At 39.7% G+C, this 26,869-nt stretch overlaps 1 protein-coding gene across 3 annotated transcripts in view; it reads left to right on the top strand.

The window, feature by feature from the left end:
- The window catches only part of CTBP1 (C-terminal binding protein 1), a 252,000-nt gene that overhangs the window by 79,571 nt on the left and 145,560 nt on the right, over positions 1–26,869 (top strand). Inside the window, exon 1 of one of the 3 annotated variants that reach the window (XM_054064937.1) lies at positions 14,510–14,534. The exons of the other annotated variants lie outside the window; for them this stretch is intronic. Within the exon in view, the coding sequence (XP_053920912.1) occupies positions 14,528–14,534 (7 nt within the window). The 5' untranslated portion in view covers positions 14,510–14,527. Of the gene's footprint in view, positions 1–14,509; positions 14,535–26,869 lie in introns of those variants that run through there. 3 annotated transcript variants of the gene reach the window in all.

Genomic DNA, 26,869 nt, shown 5'->3' with positions numbered 1-26,869 from the left:
CCTTGAGAAAGTAAAATAAGAAAATGCAGTGTGCGTGTCCTGTCAGAGCATTTGCATGGCTTGTACAAGGTACAAAAAAGGCACCTCAAACGTACTTCAGATTTTCAGATAGATGCTTTGTTTTCAAAACTGGTAAAAATTAAAAATCATCGGTACAAAAAAATGTGCATATTTGAACGTGCATGTGGGCAAAGGTACAGAAATAATTCTCTGAAGCTGCAGCCTCTACGCAGGTCCTTATCTCAGGGACCTGTTTGACCAGATTCCAGAGCTGTGTGTCTCCTGGTCATTTCTTTCTTCTATGCACATTGTATTTTATATATGTTTCTATCTGGATATATCATGAGGCAGAAATGCATGCTCAGAGTAAGCACTTTGGATTCCATCTCCAAACTCTGCTTTAATCAATATTGTTTGCAATGATAGAGTGCTGTGTAGAGTCTCCTTTTCTTGTCTAACCTCAGTCAGGAAACACAACAGATGGGTTTCACCGTGCTTTGTTGGCAAGGAGTAGCATGAAAATAGAAATAAACCTTATTACATATGTGCTTCTCTGCACGGTGCTTGTAATGTGCAATAAATATCACTGCAAAAGTGCAAACTTATTGCCAGTTAACCATTAATCAGAGAGAAAAAAAGGTTTTGTAGAATGAGCTTGAGAGCAAATGCATCTTAACCTTTATATTAAAAACTGATAGTAGGGTGTGTTTTTCATGGACGTAGACATGCGCTTGCGTAGAGACGATATATCTTAGTGTAGTGCCATAAAATGAAAGAACATGTGGTTACGTGCTTTTTACAGGAACAGCAAATCCAGAGTTGTGTGAGCAATATAAGAAATACGTAATATGTAACAGAGTGAAGGAATATAATTAGAAGACAAAATTGCGTATCTTGAATTTTGTTTTGAACAAAACTCGTTTTCACTAATTACCACTTAACATGTTAAATAATCTGAAGTCTGTCAATACACGTAAATCGTGTAGGCCTGTTAGATGTGTTCAAGAAAACCTGTAACACGTTTTCTGAGCTTCAAATGATAAAACTTTTTGGCAAGGCATTTGAGGTGATGAAAGCCGATAAATCTGTAAAATACTTCCAGCTGAAATGGAGATTAGCAGTAAGATTTTATTTTAATGATGATTCTTTCATTGTGCAGCTCGACTGTTAGACAAGTTTCTCTGTGTTAGTATTCTAAGTGATTGGATTTGGACTTTGATGACCTTTAAGGGTCCCTTCGAACCCAAAACATCCTATGACTTATTTTTTTTTAACCCTATCAGCTAAGATAAAGAAAAGCTTAATGATACCTTTAAAGTTAGAGATTAATGAGCATTCAGCTTCTTTGGATGAGGCAATCTTCTTTCTGGTATCACTGTCAGATGGTGTGTTCTGTAGGATATTGCACTGTGATTCTACTCAGGACTGGACAGTATGTCCATTTGCTTAATAGCATTTCATCTACACTTCTGAAAAGATTTATTCAAATCACTTCTTCAGGGAGGCACTGATCTCTGTGATATCCAGAGTATGTCATGATATTCAACACCTTGCATGGTTTCCTTTTATATGTATGAGTTTATATAGATTCTTATGGTGGTCCTAGTCATTCCTTTTTCCCCAATGGCTGATAAGAACTTCTCTGACCCACCCAGCCTGTTCCCTGAAAAACAGTGGGACCTCTTTAGGTAACTGGATATTTGTTGTTGTCTGAAGGAAAAATTGATACAGTCCATCCTACTTGTTCAATGAATTCATTGCTTCACTGGTGTCAGTCACATGTGGTTCTACTAATGTTAGTGAAGAAAACAGTCAAGGTTCAACCATAGCAATTTATATAATCCAAGAGCAGATATACCTTATAGTTATTCCTATCAGTTCCACTCAATAGCAGACTTTACATTCATATGCAACACCTTCAATTATAAAGTTTTGATACTGGTTGGTTGACCAATGCCAAAAGAAATATATCTGTTCAAATCCAGAGTAAATCAATAAAATGTCTGAGAATCAGAAGAGAACAGAACGAAAAATGTTATTCCTACATCGTACCTTATGTCTCTCAGTAACTCTAGATTCTGTTTCTCTTTGGTAACCTTAAGGCATTTGAGACTAACTTGGCTTCCAGAGGACACAGTTATTTACACGTTTTCCCTCTTACTCATCTCCCCTTATGCCTGAGGCACTAGACTCTTCACAGACCCACGTTTCTGTTTTTTTGCTGCGGACTTCCAACAACCAAGAAAGCGGATCACCCTGAGACAGCATTAACTAATCCGATCTCTGTTCGCTTCTAATTCAGCACTAGGATTTTGTGGTTTTGTGTAAGCAATAGGCAGCATGGGTCTGTTTCTGCTCTTCAGCTTTAGAAAGACCAGAAAATTTCAGGTGGATTAGTATTTTTTACAATCATTAAATTTCTTTGTCTTTTCTGTTGACAGCCAGGCCCTTCAAAGACAATAGTTTTATGATGGCTAGATCACAATAAGCCATAATAAGTTGACTTACATATTTTGACTTACATATTTCTATTTTCTTTTTTTGAGATACAATTCTTTTTTCTTTTTTTCTTAAGAGCTAGACGGTAGCATGGCCTGAATCACTTCTCCCATGTGGAGTGAAAGAAAATAAATATTTATGGTACCAAAATATATATTCACATGCCATAGGTGGTCCTTAACTCTCATTACTGGAGAGATTAGACAGAAGTGTTACAAATAATTTTAAGGTCATTTATTTGTAACCGTACTGCTGCTGAGATCTGTCTGCTATGGATCTTGTTGCTTGCCCATTCTCTAGATTCTTTGAAATTGAATATCAGTTTTGCCACTTCTTAAAGAAATGGTAATAAATATGTTTGTTCATCTACTTTTACATGAGAAAGTATAAAGCAAATGTAAAGAAAATTTCCTTTTTTTTTGTCTTTTGTGAAGGTGTTTGTCACTTGCAAAAGTACCAGCTGTATGTAGATCCTTTTCATGCTGAATTAAAAGTGATTCTATGTACTTTTAATTCTCTTATTCAGCTGCACTAAGCAAATTTCTAAGCAGATATCTCCATTGTAACAATATTTAATTAAAAAATAAAAATCAATATATTAAATATTTTCATGTTGCCATCTGTATTGCTTTGTACTGTATGCTTTTTTTGTTGTTGTTTTTCCACCCCCTTTGAGACTTTGAGTGTAGAAAATCTACTTTTCTGTATATTTATAAAATGTTACATGCTTCAGTGAGCCATTTAATATAGATTTCTCTCACCTTTGTTTACTGATGCTGTAAACTTAAGATATTCTGCTCTTCCTCCACCCAAAAATCCAGTGGACCAAAAAGTCAGTTTGGTGTTTTCAAATACAGTCACTTTTAGAGAACAAGTTTACGCCTTTGGTGATGGGATTTCCTCTTGGTGGTTTGGGGAGGGTATGAAATTCAGAATATGCTGTGCTCAGCAAATGGAATAACTGAACAATTTTTAAAAGCAAATGTGGTTGAAAATACTTTAGGGGAAATGAAGGGGGTAACTTCGGAAGCTTTTTAATGTCGATTGTTCATTAATCTGAAGTTTTAGAATCAATGACATTGTCATTATAATGATATTTTGTCTGGAATATTATTGTGGTATGACAATGTTCTTTTCTCACTGCACTCTTTGCACCTTTTTAAAAAATAAAATCATCTTTCTAGACAATTCAGACATTATTTAGGGACAATATCTGTAATATTTCACAATGGAAATCCATTTTTGCATCTTAATGCAATCCTATAATCACTTACGTAGATACTGCTGTTGCTTAAGGGCGTTTGAGGTATTTCTAATAGGAAGTATGTTAGTGGTGGATTTAAGAGAGGGAATAAGACCAAATTTCCCATCAAAAGACTGTGGACATAAGCATTGTAAGACCTCTCTAATGTGTGGTGGTCTCCAAAGACCTTTCTGCATGAAATTGTGTCATTTCAATGAAGATTAGTTTCTGTTCTTGTGTCCATCGTCCTACTGCTTGTCATTAATAAATCCTTTAACCTTTTTATTTTGTGCATTTTTTATGGATCAGTCAGATTTTTTTTTTACTTTTGCTTTATTGTCGGAACTTATAATGCTTGATATGATCAAATGGCTGTGTTAGGGCATTAGTTATATACACTCTGTGAAGTTTCTAAGTATGGAGACTTGGTCGGGTGATACGGACCCTCTTGTGGGACTAAAATCTTTTAGCTTCTTCACTTGTGCAAAACAATAATAGTTCTTCCTAGTCTTACCCAGAAAATTCTGGGTGCCCCAGATATGAGATGCTACAAAAGGGCAAAATACTGTTGAACATACTTGTTTGCTTTATTACTTTGGCTCCAAGTGTTTGGGTTATTGAAAGGATAAGGATGTTTGCTTAGTACATGTAAGAAGTTTCTAGTTCAAACAAGTTGAAACTAGTTTTTTCTCAAATGGCTGTTGCTTTTCAACCTTTGTTAAGTGTTGTATGTGCCAAGGACTGCTGCAGTGATCTTTTCTGCCTTGTTAACTACTCCCAGTTATTCTTTTTTAAAAAGACTCTATTGAGTTTTTCTTGTGTGTCTAAATAAAAAATAACCTTGTTCAAATAATCCATGTGTTGTAAGACCTTTGTAAGTCTTTTGGATAGAATGGAATCTGTTCTTCCTCATCCATCCATCATAGGCTCATTCAGGTGGTTGAAAAGGAGAGATGAGCATCAGGAGCCACAGTTTACAGCTGAGATTGAGTTAAAACACTTTTTCTGTCCCAAAAAGAGTATGTGAAATACGCATTTTAGGTGATACTTTAAAAGAAGCATTTAACCACCGTGACTGTGGGGCAGCATTATAGGCCATATGCACTCCATATAAATACATGTGGATTCACCGAGAGTCACAGTTTTAGTTCGCTGTAAATAACACCAGGTACTTCGTAAACAGCTGATTGTAGTAATATTGCTTTGTGGGGAAGGAATAAGGATGCACAGTCCTGTTGCAGTGAGTGACTCAGAACACTTGTGCCATACTGCAGAATGCTCCAGAGAACATTTATAACCCACTTGAGCTTCACCTGCTACCTTCTCGTTAGATTAATGTTGGAAAAAAGATGAATACAACTAGCTGTTGAGCTTTAGTGCCTTTTCCAAAGGTAGTAAAATGCTTATTGCAGAGTATATAGAATTTAGGTGACGTGGTACATCATTAAATGCCATTAAATTAAAGGTAAGTTCATGTAGAAATTAACTTGGGCATGAAGAGTGGTGGTAAACTGTGTCCACACTTTAATACATATCAGCAAAGAACTGAAATTGGGTGCTTCAGAGTATCACAGAGTTCAGTCTTTGTTACAGTATCGGTTGTTGATTTTTGTTGAATTACAGGAGTCTTGTATTCACAGAAAGAAGCATCAAGTACCAGCCAACACTTGGGTTTGAAGCCTTAAAATTGCCAGTGCTTCTAGAAATGGTTAAGCCTGTGTAATTTTTTTTCTGACAGAACCATTTTTAGGGCTTCTGAGAACTGTTGAACTCTTCCAACAAGGCACACAGGAAGTCACTATCTTAAAAATAATTTTTAAGCTGTTGTTTGATTTTACTACTCAAAACTGTTCTTCTCTTACTCATGTTGGAAGATCGGCTGCACAAAAAAGTCTTATCTAGAGAGAGTATGAGTGCAAAATGCAATATAAGATGTTAATTGCGTATTTTACCTACTGTTATATCTTCAGTTAGTGGCTTATGTTCTGTATTTCAGACAGCTTTGAAAACAAACATATCCCTTTCGTTGAAAAATAGGTTTATATTATCCAGATTGAAGAGTATTTTCATTGAAAAATAGGTTTATATTATCCAAATTGTCATTCCAAACAAGCTAAATAGGTTCTGGGTTATCTGTGACCCAAAGAACTTATAAAAGACTTGAAGAGTAGGGAAAAACTCAATCTGCTTTTGTAGAATAAGCACTAATTAATGAATATTTATCAACACCCCTCCACGCCAAAACCTTGCCTCATGTATGCAGAGCTTTGATGAGCAGGTAGGCAAGTGAAATGAGATGTGTGTTGACCTCCTTGAGAGCAAACAGTAAAGCTCAGGAGCATTTCTGATCGAGATGTTAATGCTTAAGATTATTCAGGTTTTTCAGTCAACTGGTGGTTTCCCTCAGAGTAAAAGCAATAGTTCAAACTAAAGCTGTGTCAGCACTGCAGTTGGTTTATTATGGGATTCTGATAGATCTGAAATGTTATCTTAAGATTATTATTGACTCTTAATTGACATTTAATTCTGCTTAGTTTTAATATAAACACTTTTCTGTTAAGTGTTTTGCAGAACAAAGGGAAAAGTATTTTTATACATAACACAGAGGCACTTGTAGCGATGTTTGATCTAATATTACGTCAAGGAGAAACAATTGTGATTTAATGAGAACAAAGATAACTAAGGTTCATAACTAGGACTGGTATTGATATTATTGGAAGGGTTTAAGAAGAATCTTCTTGCCCTGTGCATGGCTTCAGAATTTAACCAGAAATACATTCAGAAGTACGTTGTGTCAGGAAGGAGGGTTGTGTCTGCAGAACTGGATCTTTGGGTTCTGTGTAGTTAAAATAGTGTTTTGTTGAACATGCCTCAGCAGAGACCCTACAGTCATCTGACATCTCTCTGCAGAGGTCACACCCTTCTGGCCATAGCACACATGGTACTGGCCTACTCAAGCAGAGCATCTTGGATCCAAAGCCTTCAGGGCGCTCTTGAACTGCTCTAACAATACTGTGTGATTTAATGATAACATTTGATCATTCTAGGGATAGGGAGACAGGTACAGGCAAAGACTGGTTTGATACCTTGGTGTTACCAGTGCTTCTAAAAACCATTAAACCAATTTTTTTGCCGTTTTTGGCAGAACCATTTGTTTTAGAGGTTCTGAAGACTGGCATGGCAAAGGCAGCTCTGCAGTGTGCAGGGGTAGCTTCTTGCACCTCCCTGGAGGAGTGCTAACTCTTCATTTCTAAATCACCGCAGTGTTTTGAAATCCAGGTGTTATCTTTTGTCCCCCCAAAAAAGCTTCAGCTCAGCCCTCAGCACTTAAAAAGTTTTGTGTATTTTATGGAATATCAAGGAGCTTATTGTGAATTAATTGAAGCCTCATAAAAATTAGTATTTACTGCTACCAAGAATTATAGGCTTTATTTTATGAGCTACCAGAAGTGAAGAAACAGCTAAGATTTGGGTTTTGCCTGCCTCGTGAAAGGTCAGTGAGACCTTGATGTTGGAACACGAGTTTGTGTGTGAGTCCAACGACAGAGGCCAATTCCTCAGTATGCACTGAGTGTTGTTAAAGACCTTGAGCCAGAACGTGTTACTCATGACCATCTGTTGAATAATGACGTTTTGGAGGCCAGACATGAACCTTGTGCAAGCAACCATAGGCACAATTTCATTCTACGTATCTTAACTCTTAGTGTAGAAGATCTGGGAAGCGTGCTGAGTGGTTGTAGCTGGAAAAGTGAGCTGAAGAAGAATTATTTCTTCCTGCATAAACTCACTGACTGGTTGTGTTCAAAACAAAATAATATTTTTCTAAAAGGTGTGGTATGCAGGAGCGGTTACCCAGGGAGTTTTGAGCCTGACTTGCTTAATGTGGATCACGTAGCATCAGTAGAGGGGCTGTGCTAATGACAAAATTGGAAGGCAACCTTAAATATAGAAGAAAATCAGGATATTGTACAGAAATAACTGAGATGACATTGAAAACTGGGCTAATAGAAGTGGAATCAAATTCAAAATGCAAAATCGAAGGTCATAACTTATTAGTAATAGCAGAGTTTTGTAATATAGGAACTTGTGACAAGATCCTTGTTATAGATAAGTAGTACTTGGATGATCATGGGATGCACTTTAGTAGTCCCCGTGATACGCATGAAAACAAGTGAATGGAATTTTCTGCTCTATTAGTATGGCTTCATAATTTTCTGAACAGTTTAATGAGTGAGGTGAAGAGACTATCATATAAGAGGGAGACGTGAGGAGAGTATTCATCCTTAGATAGCTATGGCATGGAGCAAATGTAAAAGAACTGAAACGGGTGCAGAAGAAAAATCAGTCTGGACAAATGCTGAATGCTGGAAAAGGATTCCTGATGGGCAGAGTATCCAACTCCTACCACAGACTTCCAGGGAAAGGGACAGCAAGAAATTGTAAGGGTTTCCTTAATAGGAAGTTTGTGCTCATGTAAGGGGTTATTTTACATATCTCCTGTAACATCTTAGTCCTGTGCTTCTAAGAAATGTGTTATGCCAGTAGCACTCTTTATGCTTTATTTGAACTGTTTTCTTTAACTGAGAAAAGTGTGGATGTTCACAACTATTACATCTTTGAGACAATCTACTCTTAGAGTAAAAGCCTGTTGTAATAAATGTGATACAAGTACATGACTATGTAGGCTAAACATATGATGTTAAGAGAAGAATATATTTAATTAATGTATAATATATTTCACAATAGTAGAATGTACAAATATTCTTCAAAAGGAGCTCACATGTTCCAGAACAAAACTCAAGGGAGGAAAATTTAGGTGGAAGCTAGATGGGCTACAGAGAGTAATTTCTGGATGGTTATATTAGTTGCTGATCTGAGGAAGCTCATAAATTCCTAAAAGCCTATTTTAGATTTTAGTACAGTATCGAACTGTTTTCTTAAATTCCTTATGGTCTCAGATTACACCCATGGAACGTCAGCTATGCTTACCCAAAATATTTTCAAATTTAGCTGAGGATTGCAACACAGGGAGATTCTTCAAAGAAGGAATCGTGTATCTGGTGTTGACAGTTTTGCAAAATGATGTGAATGTGCATGTACATATTCAGGATTTTCACTGTAATAAAAAAAATAGATCTTTATCCTTCCAAAAAAACCCCTCCACTGCTAACCCCGACTCTAGTTACGACAGATTTTTACTTTAAAAATAGCATTTGTTCTTCTGCTTTAACTTGGAGAGTATTGAGGCTTTTTATCATAACAATATATTCTATTGCTGTTGAAAGCCATTGTAGAAAAAGACAAGTGTGTTGAGTTGCCACCTTTTTGTTAAGTTTCTGTGCAGATCTTAGCTATCTTGGAATCAGGGATTTTTAAGCTCTGTAAGTGAAAAGGATAAGAAGTAATGCTTATAAAAAAAATAGCAGAGTTCATTGTTGTATAGCAATGCCCAAACCTGCCTGTGGTGCTTCCCAAACCGAACAACCTCCGATATGTAAAAGGCCGAATGTAAAGTGACGTGGGCTGGACCAGAGGCTCTGAAGAACCAGGGAGGTTAAAACAATGCCCTTAAAGATCTGTAGTGCTATCCCATGTTTAAGATGATTATCTGGATAAATAGATACATGAACAAGAGAAATGCAGCTATCTGAGAGGGAGCATGTTGCAGCACAATAGAGATGTAGAAGTGTTGGTTCTTTGGGAAGCAGTGGTCTACCAAGACCCCGAGCAAAGTGGAAAGTTTTTGTGTCGAGTTAGAATAGTAGTGCAGGAGCAGTCAAATTCTAACTTGCTTTTCATTGAGTGACCTCAAATATTCAGTAGTTCTAATTTCCAAGAAAAAAATGAGGCAACTCTGTCTTTGGGTACTCCATAAAATGATTGTTGAACTGATTAAGACTGTAAGCACCATCTGGCCCAATGTCCTGTATGCAACAGCAGCCAGGAACAGGCTAACTTTCTATGGTATTTCTAATACATAAAGCCTTAGGTGTTTTTAGAGTACGGACTTCTGAACCTGATGTAGCTTCTGTGTTACACTCTGTGATTTGTACGTGTATATATATCTCAAAAACATCTTCTTTCTTAGCCTGGCTGGTGCTCCTTTTGACTCCTGTGAACTTAGGTCTCTGCCCTCTTGTCTGGGAAGGAGCAACGTTTCTCAAAAGAAGATGCACTGGAATCAAGTGACCGGTGCCATACAGATAAAAAGCAGTAGTAAGCATTTTTTGACCACTGGAAGGGCTTACAGATATTTAGGATAGAAACGTTGTTGTTCTGGGTGATAAGATAAAGACATCCTGCTGTATTTGATTATAGTACTTGACATTATGCATGCAGATACGTTTTAGAATACGCTAAGTAGGTATACAAATATGCATGTATGCAGTCTTAATATCAGGGATAAATTTGCGTAATTATAGCTCCTAATTTGTCTGCGTTGCAGCTATTTTTGAAAGTTAAGTAATTACTGATAGGAGGGAGTGGTAATTTATGGCAAGAGAAAAAGCTCTTGCCTCATCTTCTCTTGAAGGTGGTGGGTGTAATTCTGAAGCTGGTCCTGTTTGCTGCCTCTCTAAAATATTCATTGCTGCTATGTGTGGTTGCGTTTTGGTGGCTTAAGAGATTCATAGCTGTGTGGTATTTTCTACGTAAATGAAATGGTCGCTGTGCAGAAAATTTGTAAAATATCGAAATAAATGGCGTGGTTTAAGTGGGAATATTTGTGTATATTTTCCAAAAAAAGATATTTCATTCTGAAAGGAAATGACATTTTATAATAAATTTCCAGTTGCTAATAATATGCCAGAGAATGGATTATGTATATTTTAACTGATCTAGGTTGCCATAGTTAGGGAAGACAGCAGCTTAACTAAGTACTAAGCCGTTTGTAAGGAAGCACGTTTGTTTATTAACTTAATGTTCTATAAATTATGAGATTGAAATGAGGATATGGGCTTTGAGAAGATGAATGTCATGAGAAAGAGTGGATGGAATTATAACTTAAAATATGTTCCTGTTTACATGTTTAATACATTATTAAATGTCATTTGTTTGAAAAAGGAACTCAATTCATAATGGATCTAGTATAAACAAATATTTGGTTTATATTACTTAGGCTCTATTTGATTTTTGTTTCATGACAGCATTTTGGAATCAAGATTCCATTATTTATTAGGTAGAAGGAAGGGTGGGAAAGACCTTGTCTCATGTGTTTAGCTAGGAATTCCATGGACGTTGAGCAAGCAGCTAAATGTTATGGATGTAAAATACTCATTGCGAGTATGAAAGGACTCTTCTGGGGAGCTCTGGGTGTTTTAGTATGAAAGAAATATTTAGAATACCTGACAAAGCTTCAATCATGTAAAGAATGCCCGAGAACACTATGTATCTGGCATTACAGTGGATCAAAACTAATTTTAGGACAGCCTTCTAGTGCTGTTGATGTGGCATAGTTTGCCTGCAGAGAGCGAGTACCAAGGCGTTTCAGGAACTAATAGTTGCAAGGTTTAATAAACAGGATCTCGGTATCTTAAGTACTTTATTTAGAATATGTTTCAAAGCTGTGTAGCAATAACCTAGCCCGCATAATAGAGACACAGGATGTGCCTAAGTGTTTTCTTCCCAGAAGTCAGGCCTTTGCCATAAGAGATGCTCCATCTTCCTCTCTGGGGAGGGAATGACTTCTCCAATACCTTTATATGAGTTTGGAAAAGCTCCTCTTGATGAGTTTCTCAGTAGTGGAGAACATGCATGCAGGAAAATACTTAATCACGTGTATAGCTTCAGAACTTCCAAGTCTAATGGAATTCATTGTATTCTTAAGTTCAAGCAACTGCTTAATATCTAAAGTTACTCGGCAGGCACAACGTTTTGATAAACGATGTCCATCCATCTAGTGAGACACTTACCTTCATCTATTTCAGTAACATTTTCATGATCTTGAATGTACTAGAAATCTTTGTGTACTCCAGTAATGACAACCGTTGACAACTGTCTGGCTGGCGAAGGAATTAATTTGGTTCAAATATTCCCCTATGTAGGTAATTTGGTTTTATTACTTTCAACACCCAAATCAGCAGCATATTTGAAGGAATCAATTACAAAGCAAGAAGTCTAGAAGGCAATTATTGTGGATATGGTAGTGAGTTCTCCAACCACCACTTCAACGATTATTTTTTTTTGTTACTTTCGGTTATGCTTTATGAAACATGTTTATAGACTATGTCAGCAGTGTTCTTCCTCGGTTGCTGTTGCAAAGACTGTTTTAGCAGTTTATCACAAAATGCCAGATTTGCTCAGCATGTAATTTAATCTTATGCTTGGAAGCATCCACATTACTTGGTTATCATGAAGTTATTCTTTAATAAAAATGTATGCTTTGTGATCTATATTTTATTAATTTGATGAGTCATTTTATCGATTGTTGCAGATGCCATGAATGTATAATTTGTCACAGTTATTGGTTGTCTGTCAGCAGTTTGCAGCACCACAGAGTTCTGGGCTCTTGGGGCACCTTAGAAATAAGTCTTCCTTGATCTGCAGAAAAAAAGCTTTCTCCTGTAAACCATCATCAAGACTTGGGCTAATATCGGGTTTATCACTTCATGGTATGTATTATTATCCTGTATTAGCCAAACACTGTGGAGAAATGAACACTGTTCAGGCAAGAGGTTTCAGCAAATACGATTTAGTGATTTGAAATGCTGGGGATGAGGTCTGAAGAAGCACAGCATAGAAATGGGAGGCACGGATTTTCTCATTTATTTTACTTCACTCTGAACTTAGGAATTATTTAGGATCATTAGACTGGAAAAAAAGACCTGAAGAAAATTCAGAGCTTTTTTTTCTTTTTATTCCCTCTTCTACAGTTGATAGTTTTCTCCTGTAATACGCAGAAATTATGGGGTTTGTTGATTGAAATGTTTATTTTTGTAGAATCGTAGAATGATTTGGAAGGGACCTTAAAGATCATCCAGTTTCACCCCCCTGCCATAGGCAGGGACGTATTCCACTGGATCAGATTGCTTGAAGCCCCATCCAACCTGGCCTTGGACACCTCCGGGGAAGGGACATCCATGACTTCTCCAGGCAACCTGTGCCAGGGCCTCACCACCCTCACAGGAGAAAATTTCTTCCTAATATCTAATGTAAATCTTCTCTCTTTCAGTTTAAAACCATTATGCCTTCATCCTGTCTCCGCACTCCCTGATAAAGAGCCCCTCCTCAGCTTTCCTGCAGGCAAATTTTATGAACAAATGTTAGTGAATTTCTATTTTATTTAAAGTAAGAATATGTATACAGTATGTTGGGTTTTTTTTTTCAGTAAAGCAGATATTTGTTTCCAAAATTTTTGGACCTCAAGAAAGTTTACTTTGCTAATAATTTCTGGTAGTGATCTGACTTAAAGCTTTGTGCGCTCAGGTGATGTTGAAACATCTGCTAGTTCGTTTTGGTATTTTTAAAGCCTGGATTTGGAATGCCAGAAACCTGCTCTGGTCATGCTCTGAGTTTGTGTGTTGGGTTATTAAAAACCAGTGGCGGAAACAGGTGCTCTTCTGAGCCTCAGGTTTTAGCTGGAGCATATTGTGTGGGGTTTTATTCCTTTACCTTTCTGGGTTCTCTACAAATCCTCTAGTGCTAGTAGTGATGGGTAGCAAACAGAGGGGGAGGGGGAAAAAAAAAGGTGAGGAAAAGGGAAAAAAGAAAAGGGAGGGGATAAAGGAGAGGAAGAAGGAGGGGGAGGGGGAATGGAAGGAAAAAGGAAAAAAGGGAAGGAAAAAGGAAGAGAGACAAAGGGAAGAAAAAAGGAGAGGAGAAGGAAAAGAATGGAAGAAAAAAGAAAGGAGAGAAAAGGGAAGAAAGCAAAAGTGAAGGAAAAAGGGAGAGGAAAAAGGAAAATGAAAGAAAAAGAGAAGGAAAAGGGAAGGAAAAAGGAAGGAAAAAGGAAAAGGAAGAAAACGGGAGGAAAAAGAAAGGAGAGAAAAGGGAAGAAAGCAGAAGTGAAGGAAAAAAGGAGAGAAAAAAATGAAGGAAAAAGAGAAGAAAAGGGAAAGAAAAAGGAAGGAAAAAGGAAAAGGAAGAAAATGGGAGGAAAAAGAAAGGAGAGAAAAGGGAAGAAAGCACAAGTGAAGGAAAAAGGAGAGGAAAAAGGAAAATGAAAGAAAAAGAGAAGGAAAAAAGGACAGGAAGGAAAAAAGACAAAAGAAAAAAGGAGAAAAGGGAAGAAAGAAAAATGGAAGAAAAAAGAAAAGAATGAAAGCAAAAGTGAATGAACAAAGTAAAAAGGAGAGAAAAGGAAAGAAGAAAGAAAAAGGGAGAAAGAAAAAAGGACAAGAAAAAGGGAGGGGAAAAAAAGAAAGAAAAAGGGGGGAGGAGATAAAAAAGGGAAAAATAAAGAAAAAAGAGGGAGAAAAAAGCGGAGAGGAAAAAAAGAGTAAGAGAAAGAAAACTAAGACGCAGCTGAGGGGAGAGAGGAGGTAAAGAAAAGCCGGGGAGGGGGTGGGGGAGGAGCGCCCGGCAGCCGCGCCCGCCCCGCCCCGCGCAGTGGGGGCAGCGGCACCGCCCATTGGCTGCGGGGGATGGGGGGGGAGGTGGCACCGCCCATTGGCTGCGGGGGAGGCAGCGGCACCGCCCATTGGCTGCTGGGGGTCAGCAGCACCGCCCATTGGCTGCGGGCGGGCAGCGGGCGGCGCCCATTGGCTGCGGGCGGTCGCTTCTGCGCCCCGATTGGTCGCGCCCGCCTGCCCCGTATTTTCGGCATCAGCGGCGGAGCCGGCGGCGGGGATGCAAGGTGGGTGGTTGGGGGATCCGTGTCCCTGCCCGGCGGGGCCGGAGCGGGGCGTTTAGCGGATTTCTCTTCCCCGTGGCGTTGATTCCCCGCTGCGGTGCGCGCTGGGCGCGGCGCTCCCGGAGTCGGGATGCTCGGGGTTCGGGGGCTCTTTGTGCGTGGGTGGGAGAAGCGAGATCGGGGTCCGGGGCTCTGCCGAGAGCCCTGTGCCAGCGCGGGGGCAGAAGTTTTCCAGCCAGACCCACCGGGACGGGCGGAAAATGGGAGCGGCAGAGCTGGAGGAGGTTGTTTTATTAGAGATGGGCTGTGGTTCTCTGCGCATCCCGGCGAGGCTTTGCCTTGGGGCTCATCCCGAGAGCAGCGGGAGGTTCTGGGAGCTGCCTGAGGTCCCCGAAGCATCCCGGGAGGTCCTGGGAGCATTCCGAGCTCCCCGCAGCACCCCGAGAGTAGCGGGAGGTCCTGGGAGCATCCCGAGCTCCCCGCAGCACCCAGAGAGCAGCGGGAGATCCTGGGAGCCGCGGGAGGTCCCGGAGCTGCCTGAGCTCCCGGCAGCATCCCGGGAGCAGCAGGAGGTCACGGTCACTGCCCGAGCTCCCCGCAGCATCCCGAGAGCCCCGGGAGGTCCTGCAGGATCCCGAGAGCCCCGGGAGACCCCCGCAGCATCCCGAGAGCCCCGGGAGTTCCCGCAGCATCCCGAGAGCCCCGGGAGATTCTGCGGCATCCCGAGCACCCCGGGAGACCCCGCAGCATCCCGAGAGCCCCGAGAGGTCCCGCAGCATCCCGAAAGCCCCGGGAGGTCCTGCGGCATCCCGAGAGCCCCGGGAAGTCCTGCGGTATCCCGAGAGCCCCGGGAGATCCTACGGTATCCCGAGAGCCCCGGGAGGTCCCGCAGCATCCCGAGAGCCCCGGGAGGTCCTGCAGCATCCCGAGAGCCCCGGGAGATCCCGGGCGCGGGCGATGCTGCCCCGGCTCCTCCACTGTCGGTCTCTCAGCTTCGGGGTCGCGGTTTGCGGGCTCTGGGTTGCAGAAAGTAAATCAGAAGGGGCTCGGGCCGCCGCCGCCTGAAAATCCCCGATCTTTCCCAAAAGTTGTTTCCGTGGATTTGCTAAATGATAAATTGCTGTTTCTCCTTCCCTTTTTCTTTTTTTTCCCTCTCTTTTCCTCTTTTCTCTTTCCCCTTCTTTCCCTTCTGCCTCTCCTTTATCCCTTCCAGTCCGAGGTGATGCTTGGAAAGGGACGTAATATTGTTATCATGTTTGGGTTAGATTTAAAATAACAAATATGTCCCTAAATACTGTCTGTTTTTATCATGTCTTATAAATCTGTTATATGGTTTAGCGGCAAATTTTGTCTCTGTATTATTTTGCAATTTATCTGATCTCATCTTTCTCATCGAACGTTTTACAGTCAACTGTATTTATGACGTTTCTTCTGTGTATTTCCTCTTGTACGAAAGCCACGTAAACCTTTTAAAGTTCTGAGTTCCCCAGTGGTGTTCATGGCAGAAGTTATTTCTGATTGGTTTATGTTTAAAGGCAGAATAATTTTGTGACAGGTTTTGCAACTTTTGGCCTTGGCATTTTCTCTGAGTGACGCTGCAGTCACTCTGTGCTCTCTGTGCCACAGCTCGGAATTTAAATCTACTGCAGCATCCCCAGCTGGAGGCAGAAGTTCAAAGTGTCGTGTGTTTGCATGATCATTTCTGTGGTATAAACGAGCAGGGGAAATTTAAGCTACGAATACCTGATTTGAGCAGGTTAAAAATCAGTGTCTGGATATTTCTTTCGTATAAAATTGCCACTGAAGTGTTAAGGTAGCCTATATAGAAATTAGAATTAAAATTGGTGGTGCTGTTGATGTGATCTACACCTGAGCTGGCTCATGATGCTGTTAACCCTTTGTTGTGTGTCACAGAGGCAGAAGGATGCTTTTGGGTCCAGGCCTATTGCTAAGCCTAAAAAATTCATTTTTTTTTTTTGTTGCTAACCCGAACCCATAGGAAGCAGTAAAGGTTTTTCAGGGAGTGATGGAAGAATGTTGCTATGTCCCTGCCGAGCAGCAGCCGCCCCCACGCCTCTGGGATGTGGGAAGCGGCTGGAGGAGCCACACTGCTGCACCTTCACAGGTCCTTTGATGTCACCCATGGGTGCGCAGGCAGCCTGACCGCCGGGAGGGACTGCAGCAGCACAACCCTCTTTGTCAGATGTAAAGATGAGTGGAAACGGCACCTGTTGCACCGGTGGTGATTTGTCAGATCCTAGAAAACATTGGACATACCTGCGGCATTACGATATCTACCCAAATTGCTTAGGTAGTCTAACGTGATAGATAGGCAGGGAGTTTAAATTGAATTTAGTGTATTGTATTCAAATGATTGTGAATGCTTGAGTACAGGAGAAGTGCAGAGAGCTGCATGTAAAGTATTTTTTAAATTATGAAATAAATAATATTTATTTATACAAGGGATGCATACTTTTACAATGAAGCCAAGTGCTGTTCAGTACCTACTGTTTAAAAGTCGAAATATCCAGTTGTCTTTGTTACGTAATGGCACACATGATTTTCCAATTTTACATAAACTTTTCCAGAGTATCCTGAGAAAACAGACAGGATCATTTCTATGCCTGATTGATACCTGCTAAGACTTCTTTAGCCTAAATAGCAAATTCTGATTTCTGATAATGTGTGAACAACCTGCAGCCAGGCTGGCAGGCGCTGCCGGCTTGTGGTGGTAACAGAAATCTGACGGATGACGCGAGCACTGCAGAGCTGAGTTACCCCTCCGCGCCTCCTGCTTGTTTTCTCACCCAGAGAGGTGAGAGGGAGCCGGATGAAGTCTTTTCTTTCCCTTTTACATGGTACCGGATTGCTTCTCTGGTCCTGGCCCCGCGTACGGAGCCAGTGCCCCCACGAAGCTAAAGGACGTGCATGTTATTAAAAGATCTTTTCCAGATATAAATAGATAATAAACTCCTAAAAAATGTTTTTCTAAATAACTAACCATAAAAAATGTTTTTCTAAATAACTAACCATAAAAAAAGATGAGACTAGGAAAAGTAAAACTCATTTTGTTGTATTTTGAGGGTTTTTTTTTCTGAATTTTATGAGTTGGATAACAATTTAGACTCCGGTATATGCAGGAAGATTCAGATGGATACAGTGAATCAACTATACATTGATTACTGGAGGATCAGCATCAGTAAATGCATAAATCATAAATTTATTAAAAATCAGACTCTGAATGACCTATATTTACCTACCTGTGTGTCTGATCAAAGTTTTAGTGGATATCATTTAGTTGTTTTGTTGCTGGGTTTTGCTTTTTTTTTTTTTCTTTTTGGTGACCTTGTTGGGTGGAGAGAGAATATTTCCATGGTGAAGTGTGAGGGATTGTTGACTTCTTTAAGGTGGTAATTTCTGTCTAATAGCGACTCGGCTCGCTGTAGCACTTTTCCATGGTAGCAGCAATGTTTATTTCAGAAGTACAATTTTCATATTTAAACACTTGCAGTGTTAGAGTGGAACAGTTTTAATGGCAATTGCGGAGTGTGTTTGGTTTTAAATGGTTATTTTGAATGACGGCAGAAAAATGAGTTTGTATTTTTTAAAGTTCTGTGATTTTTATGTCTGTTCTTTAATGGAGCTCTAATGTTATCACTGGGCGCTCCCAGTTCAGTATAAAGTGCAATGTGCAACATTTCCTGGTGGTAGAGTTGCTCTAAGTGGAGAAATAATTTAAGCCCTACAAGGATTTTTATAGCCCTCTTGTCACAATTAACTGTGTTTATGCAATATGAATTTACGGAACACCTGCCTTTCAGGGCTGGTGTCCGCTGACTTTGCAGCCTAGTGATGTTGTGTCTGAAGCAGCATATGTGTCTGTGTGTATATATATATATCTATCTATATATATCTGTGTGTATATATATATCTGTTATATATATATATGTATATATATAACAGATATATATTGTTGGGAAACTTGTGCAGGAAATGCAGATGTTTTTCAGTGTCAAACCTTCTTTTGGTTTCATTTTAGGAGGGTGGCTTGCTTAGGTGCAGCAAAATCCCTGACTCGCTCCCTCTGGACCGTCCCCATCCTCATATTTCCTGAGCCCATGCATAGACAAAAAGTGTGTCACATGTGGTGTTCTGGTGGGGTGAGATTTGGGATCTGGCACACACCATAACAATTTATTTTGGAGGGAACAGCGCTCTTGCTGTTTGTGAAGCTGGAGCTGAGGGCTTGCAGTAAGGTGAATGAATCCAGCTGGACCTTGCAAGACATGGGGTTCATCATCAAAGCGATGTGTTGTCTCTTTGAGACCCTCCTCTGCGTGCCAGTAAATGGTCACGTTAACAGTGGCTGGGGCTTTAGGCAGAAGGGAAGAGCTGGCATTTCATATGGTTGCACCTACCAAATTTGTCTCATCATGGACCACTGTGTCTTCCGTTGTTTAATTTTCCTCCAGCACTTGGTGTTCTGCCTCTCACCCTTCCTGGTAAAGTTCAAGACAGTCATTAATGTCTGACTGGTAAAATGTTTGAGGCATCACAGAAAAAGCAGTTTATAGGACAAAGTAGCTTGAGAGACATTGATGTTCGTCCTTGGTAAGGGCTGGGTTGAGGGGGAGAGATCAGGAAGGAGGTGCTTCAGGAAAGAAGCAGTTTCCCATCATGGGCCAACTTGGTGTGCAGGAAGGTTTTCATAGCAGTGGAAAATGGGCACAATGCTGAGAGACTGTGAAAAACCTTAAAAATAATTCTGTACCTCTTTTTCCACTTTTCATACATCTTGATTAGTAAACATCTTGGGTCTGGCACTGTGCCTCAGGGCACAAACTTTGTCACGTGTAAGGTCTTGACCTAGTGGTGAATGGGGATATGCGATATTCACTACATGGAAACTGTTCTGAAACTTTCACAGTATGTACTGTTGGTGCAACATCCTGCAGATTTCCAGGCACAATATTAAGAAATGAGTATTCAAACTAGAGGTTGTACTACTTGGAAAATACGTTGTGTTGATTCAGTTGGACTGTGGAAGCGATCTAAATGCTCGCTGCTGGTTTTGCCATCATTGTTCATGTCAAAATAATTAAGGCTCTTCATAAAGAGAACTCTGTTGTCATGAAGAACAGCAGCAGACTGTGCTGTGTGTTACTTCAGAGTTTTAGAAGATGAAGTAAAAGTAATATCAAGTGTTATATCTGGGTGAAATGATCTAGCAAAACCTCCCTGTTCTTAGAACCATAGAATCACAGAAAGATTTGGGTTGGAAGGGACCTTAGAGATTACCCAGTTCCAATCCCTCTGCCATGGGCAGGGACACCTCCCACTGGATCACAGTTGCTCAAAGCCTCATCCACCTCATCCAACCTGGCCTTGGACACCTCCAGGGATGGAGCATCCCTGACTTCTCTCAGCAACCTGTTCCAGTGCCTCACCACTCTCACAGTAAAATATTTCTTCCTAATGTCTAATCTAATCTCCCCTCTTGCAGTTTAAAGCTGTCCCCCCTCATGCTGTACTGGAGATCAATCATATTATCTTAGACACAGTTTAATCTGGTGAAGGAAAGAGTCCAACCTAGATAATTATCTCTTCTTTGGGTTATCCTTCTATATAAAATGGGAATAATCATCATCATAAAAGGTGCTTTAGGACTTATTAAATATTTCTGAAGCACTTAGGAATCATAGGTGAAAAAATAATTGCCTTTTAAATTGTCTACTTAATAAAATGTAAAAAATAAAAGATCAAGAGTATATTAGGCTTCATAATCTTTTCAATAGATGCATGTAGTTTATTTACTTACTCAACAAGAAGCCGTTGAAAGCAAATAGTTGTTTAGGAGAACTATATTTGCAAAATGAAATTATTTAAATCAAGGTTTCCAGTTCACTAGTTTAAATTACTCTTAAGATTTAGGCTTTGATTTAAATAATACTTTGTACTGTTAATGTTCAAAATTTATCATAAACACTGAAGCTGTGAACACAAAAGACATTCTTGGCAAGACTCGCAGAATGTGATGTCAGTGTTTTTTCTTTGGAATGCTAAAAATTGGAAAACAAAACCTTACTCTCAGCACTTAGAGCTTTTGATATCTGGAGGGAAAAAAAAAAACACAAAACAAGCTGCAAACAACTGTATTTTAGTCAGTTGACTGGTGGCGATTCCAGTGGCCTCTGCCTAGGAATGAAGGGGCTGGGTAGAGGTGATGCCAGTGTCTGGCTTTGTGATCATCCATTTTTTTAGAACTAGAGGAATATTTATAAATGTTTTCTTGAATAAATAACATCAGTCTCTTTACCAAATATAATAGAGCTGATAATGTTTGCCATTACTGTTGTTGATTAGGAGTAAAACCAAGAATGAAACTTATCCTGCATTACCAGCAGAAATGGAGTTGAAAGGACTTCCTACAGCTTTTTATTTGTTTATTGTTCTGCCTAGCAATTAGATAAACAAAACCTCTTTAGATTGTCTTCAGACTTGACAGATTGGCATTGTTTTTCTCTCTGTTTAAAAAAACCAAACAACCAAAAAATCTGAGATTTTCTGCAGTCAGGAAGGAAGTTTCAACCAAAGTTTCCAGAATTTGTGACTCTCAATCTTGTGTTACTGCAGCTGGGAGCATTGCAAGCCCCACAAGGCTGTGAGTCCTCTAACCAGCTCTGTTTCCCAGCAGTTTTACATGGATCCTGGTGCCAGGCAGTCCCAGCGATGTGGGAGTCTTTAGTGATGCTCAGGCAGAGGCTTTTTGGACATGGGGTTCTTATCTCTTCTGCTTGGTCTCCTTAGGATAGTGAAGGGGAGTGGCTTTCTCCTGGCTCTGTTGGACCACTGACTGTTTTGATGGGATGCTCAAGGATTTGCCAAAATTAAATATTTCTGAAGTTAGGAGCAGAGGAGTAGCTAATTCCTCCCCATGGGCAGGGACTTACTCGTCTTTTGCTTGCCTTCAGCAAGGGTTGCAAACAGGGATCTGATTTGCACCCGTTAAGAAATTAGAATTTCAGCTTTAAATAACGATGCTTTTAATTGTGATTTGCATATTGTATCTTTAAGGAGTAAATATCATCTTGCATATGCAGGTACTATAACTACATAAAAGTTAAAAGGCTGCCATTGAATTACTCAGTTTAATAAAAACATGAAAAAAAGAAGAGAAAAATAGTAGGCTGCCATCATTTGATTTATGGATACCTAAGCTAAAATTCTTTGTGTCTTGAAAAGTTATAATGTTTCTGAACTGTTGGATTGCTGTTTGAATAATCCATAGTTTACTTGTAGCTTTGTACCTTCCTATTTTCATTCTTACTCAGAATATCTTTAAACAGAATAACCTCTGAGTTGTTACTATGATATATCGGTGCTGCACTTTGAAAACCAAGACCAATAATTGTATTTCCTATCCTCTCCAGAAATAAAAACCAATCCATTATTGGATTGTTCGAAAATGTTTTCTGGCTCATTTGGTGTGTGCCCACTTCAGTGATCAGATTGTCGGTGGAGTCTTTGTTTAAATGTTTTCTTCTTTATTCCCCCTTCCACCCACATATACACCTGTTAAAGGCTCTTGGGCCAGACATTGGTTTATTTGGTTGGGCTTTATGGCTTTTTCCCCCTTCTTCGTTCAGTTAACTGCTTGTTGTGAGCAGGTGTGGCACAACCCGTTGTTTGCCATAGGCTGCTCACAGAAAAAAAAGGCTTGTTTCCAATGGCAAAGAGTTAATCTGGCTTGGAGTTGGATTAACTGTTGGTAGCTCCTGATAAACATCTGTTGCAGTACTCCCAGATGAGAAGATTGCTTCCAAAAGTGTTTACTGCACATTTTGAACTCGTGCACTTTACTTGTGGTTTTATTTCTTTAATCCCCAATTACTAAATTCTTTTGAAAGGACATAAATCCAAGGAGTCCATCTCAGAGCTTGTGTTTATTTTATGTTAGAGAGGAGGAAATGTGATTATTGAGTTATTGTTCATATGCTAGAGCCCCCGGATATTTCTGACTGGAGCGCAAAAACGTGTGTGTTCCTTAATAAAATCCAACTGCAGGAGCTGGCTCCCGGGAGCGCTGCCATGTGTGTCAGTGCTTTGCCTGTGAGTGTACGGTGGAGTCCTTGGGATGCTGTTCCTCCGAGTGTTTTCCTCCTGCTCCGAATTTGGCAAGATAAGACTGATGGGGAAGAGTGGAATTTTACTAGGTCCTGAAACCCAAGGGTGGGTGTATGGTTGGAAGGGTTCCACCAACGGATCTTGACTTTGCTGTTGAGGAAACCTTATGCTATCTCCTTAAAATCTTTATTTTAAAGTTTTGTTTATGAGTTTAACCTTTTTTTTTTTTCTTTTTCAAAGTTTTTAAATGATAGATTTAGTGGATCAAACAAGACAGTTTCCCCTAGAGCCGATTTTTGATGTTAGGTCTTTCAGCTGCCAGTTGTTGCTGTAGCTGAGGATCAGGAGCAAGCAAGCAAAGCAAGCTACGGTATGTTTTCCCAAAGCATCAACAACCTTCTCTTTTCTCCACCCAAACCACAAAACCTAAGTAGGCTCAGTGTCTCTGGGAAAAGAACACTGGAAAACAATAGGGAATATCTTAAATGATGGATGTTTCCCGGCAAATCGTTTTTCTTCCTTACGCTGATGCTCTTGACATGTTCAAAGCATTTTCACCCATGTTCCTCAGCAGATGAAAAATATTTTGTGCTAAATTTCCTACACTCAATGTTTCCTGCTGCTATCAAAGAAAATATCTGACTGCTTTACATATATGCCGATTGTCACCAGGATTAAATCTGCATGCATAGCAGTCTAACAAATCTAGATAGTGAAATGGGGGACTGCCACACAACAAAGCTACTTGTAGAAAACTGCAGGAGTCTGTAACTTTACTTCAGCTGATTTTCCTAGGCCTAATGGAAACACTTGTTTTAGCAATAAATCTGTGAGAACAGCCCTATTGATTCAGATCGAGCATATCTAATTCAATATCCTGTCTCTGATGGTGATCAACAGCAGTTATCAAGGGAAGGGTACAAGAACAGTGATAAAGCGAAGAAATTTAAGATGCCGAGTCTTAGTTCACCAGTTTTATGGTGGCACCAGGATTTTCGAAGTCTGCTTTCTAGTCATAATGCTGAAATGACAGATGTGCAGTACTTAACAGCCTTTCTCTTAAAGACCATAATAGCGATAGGAGGATAAAAGAGGAAAAAACCAAACCCTAAAAAGTAATGGATAGTATGTAAAATAGAGAGTAATAAAGGGATAGACCACAAAAAAAGAAAAAAAAAAAAGGATTATAATTACTGCATAGTACAAAGAAATGCCAGAAAAAGTTTGGCTTGTTACCCAAGTGGTAGGGGTTGACTGTGCCAGAGCTGACAGAGACCTGATGAGTTTTCAGTCCTCACCTACATCTCATCATTTGTGCGTGGGGCAGAGCAAGACATAACCAAGGCAGCGAGAAATAGTTTTCCTGAGCCTGGTCCGTGGAAAGAAAGGTGGTAGAGAACAGAAGAATGAAGTGTGAGAAAAGAAACACATGGCAAAGGGGAACTAGAGTGACGGGAACGTCAAATAAACTCATAGGAGCTCTGAGTTATTCTTTGTAAATATCTGTCCTTTCAAATTAATGAATAAGTATTGTATGTGTAAGCAGTATTGTCCGCAGTTTTGCACTGAATCCCTTGTAGCATTGCTGTACTTTTCCCAGGCTTCAAGACACACAGGTTTTATTTTTAGTGCTGCCCTGGGTTCTGTTTTAAGGCAAACCTATCCCAGCTTGCTGTAGTCCTTTCTACTAGGACAATCTAAATAGCGACTTGAAAATACTTAAAGCAATGGAAGTAGTATCTAACCATTTTGGCTTTGCTTGGGTTAAAAAGGTGCACGTAGGGTGCACATCAGGTTTTTTGTGCTATAGAGCAGAAAGCACAATGAGCCTTACGTTACTGGCATACGGGTGTAATGGTACTGTGCTTTAAATAACAGATGTGAAGGCGTTGTGACCGGGATATTGTCGCTTTAGCATTCGCTTCTTGAAAGCAGATTTTTAGGGAGCTTTTAGAATGGTGTATGGGAAACTGTTATTGACCGTCTGAAGTGAATTCAAGAAATAACACTGATGAGGAGGTGTTACAGTGGACAAGGAGGTGTCACAGAGATGTAATCGCCAAAATAAGTCATATTGCAAGCTAGTATTGAGCTTGATGAATTCAGGTTTTATTGTATCGGGATGAAGAGAAGGAGATGTGTTTGAGTACAAAAGGGCAAAAACCATCTTGCATTTAAACACAGTGTACTTAATCCTGTGAGCAAGGGGATTGGGTACAACCAGAGAAAAGTGTGTGGTTTCTGTTGACTTCATAGAAAGGATGGCCTCGTCTGTAAGTAATGGCCCGGCAAAGGAAGTGTTTCAGCTCTTGGAAGAGGTAGGTACAAGATTAAAAAAATACAGACTAGTCATTAATAAATTGGTATTTTTATATATCTGTATGTGAATACAAATATTATATAAATTAATGGTATTGATAATATTGTGTATATATAGTAATAGAACAAAGTTTCAGGTAATTAAAGGAAAACAGTTCAGAAGCAGCCTCACAAGGTAGGAATGGGAAGGACTGAGAAACGCCATGCATTTCAGGGTTGAGCTTCATTTGCCTTTTTAAGAAGATTATAGGAAATTGATGCTTTCTCAGCTCCCCAGAAGGTCTTTCCCAGCCTGGCACTCTCAAATCCAGAGAGCCTGGAGTCTGGGGGTGTTTTTCTCAATTATGTGCTGTAGAAGTGCTTTGATTTACACTCCCTTGTTACTGCAGTAGCTGTGGACAGAAGGAACACAGGAGTGAATTGCGCTTGCTCTTTCTGCCAAAGGAGTTTACCTTTTCTGCTGGTTAGCTGGGATCCTGAAGGTCCTGAGTCTTTGTACACTTGTTATTAGTAAATAAAGTGAAATGCATCTTCCACAGTTTCTGCACTCAATAGGAAAATAGAAGCTCTAGCAAGGAGTATCTAAAATAAAATATTTCAAAACATAATAATCTGGCAGAAGGTTGTTGCTGTTACTGTGTAGCTTTTTATTAAAAGCTTTATAAATGCCAACATTTTGCCTTTTTTCCCCTGCCTTTACAACAATGTTTCATTTTGTTTTTTTTTTTTTTAAAGATATCCTACATCCACTTTAGAATGAACCAGCATCTCCAGCTTCAGTCTGGAAGAATTTTAATTTAAGTCATACAGAAGAATTCTTTATGGATGGTTCTGTATTTTCTCTTCTGATACGCACCTCCACACTTGCCGACCATCTTTTCAATGTCCTTTCTAAACATCCCAGTGATTTCATTGGCATGGACAGATACTGGGTGTCTTGTGTATCAACATTATCTATTTAACATAAAAGAGGAATTACCATTGAATTTCACCCTTCATTTAAAGAATTTTACTTTTCCTATGTTCTCATAGATTGAGTTGACTTTTAAAAGAAGATTCCTCATAATTGAAAAGAAATCTAGCAGCACATTAGCACATCAGTTTTCAGGAACGTTTTACGCTCAGACTTTATTACAATCTATAATTTTGTTGTGGTTTCTTTAGTAAACAGAAATTGTCCTACAGTTCTGTTTCTTAAACACCTCTCCTATTTGGGCTGAGCTGTTAATGGATCTGTTAGTGTTGTTAAAGTATTAACAGAAGAATAATAATCGCTGTGTTGTAATTGTATTGAGTCTAAAAAAGCATGCTCATGGAATATTAATGAGAGCCTTTTTATGTGTATGAATTATTGTTCTTAGGAAAGAAAATTAAACTACAAAAAAAAAGTGTGCCATTTGAGAGGAACACCATAATACAAATCAATAAGCCTTCGATTCGGTCTTTAACCCCCTTGTTCTATTCTCCTGGCCCCGTTTGTGCCTCCTGTGGGTGTCACAGAGATCTGCCCTGCGCCGTGCGTGCCGGTGCCCAGGCATGACGGGCTGGGAGCTGGCTGCTGCTTTTAACAATGAATTTGCTTTTTCTGTTTATCTCAGCCTTGATTTACTTTAACCTTATTTAGTCTTAAAATCCTGTGACTATAGAGCTAATATCGTATGCAGCATTGAGAGGATCTGGAAGTGCTTTTCATTGCCGTGCGTGGTGCAGCTGGGGTACGGTGCAGAATTAACACTACGGAGCTGTGCTGTTTGCAAATGGGAGCAGTGGTTTATTTTCATTTCTGTCATTAAATATCTTATTACCGTCTATATATTTTTCCCTTCCTCTCTCCTGCAGCGATTGCTAGAAGGTAGGAATTGTGCAACTGCAGGAAACTACCTTAAATCCATGAC

This window comes from Cuculus canorus, chromosome 4, assembly GCF_017976375.1.
Source record: "Cuculus canorus isolate bCucCan1 chromosome 4, bCucCan1.pri, whole genome shotgun sequence".
Classification (NCBI taxonomy): domain Eukaryota; kingdom Metazoa; phylum Chordata; class Aves; order Cuculiformes; family Cuculidae; genus Cuculus; species Cuculus canorus.
Note: the sequence above shows the minus strand (reverse complement) of the source record. Positions and strands in the feature narration are given on the sequence as shown.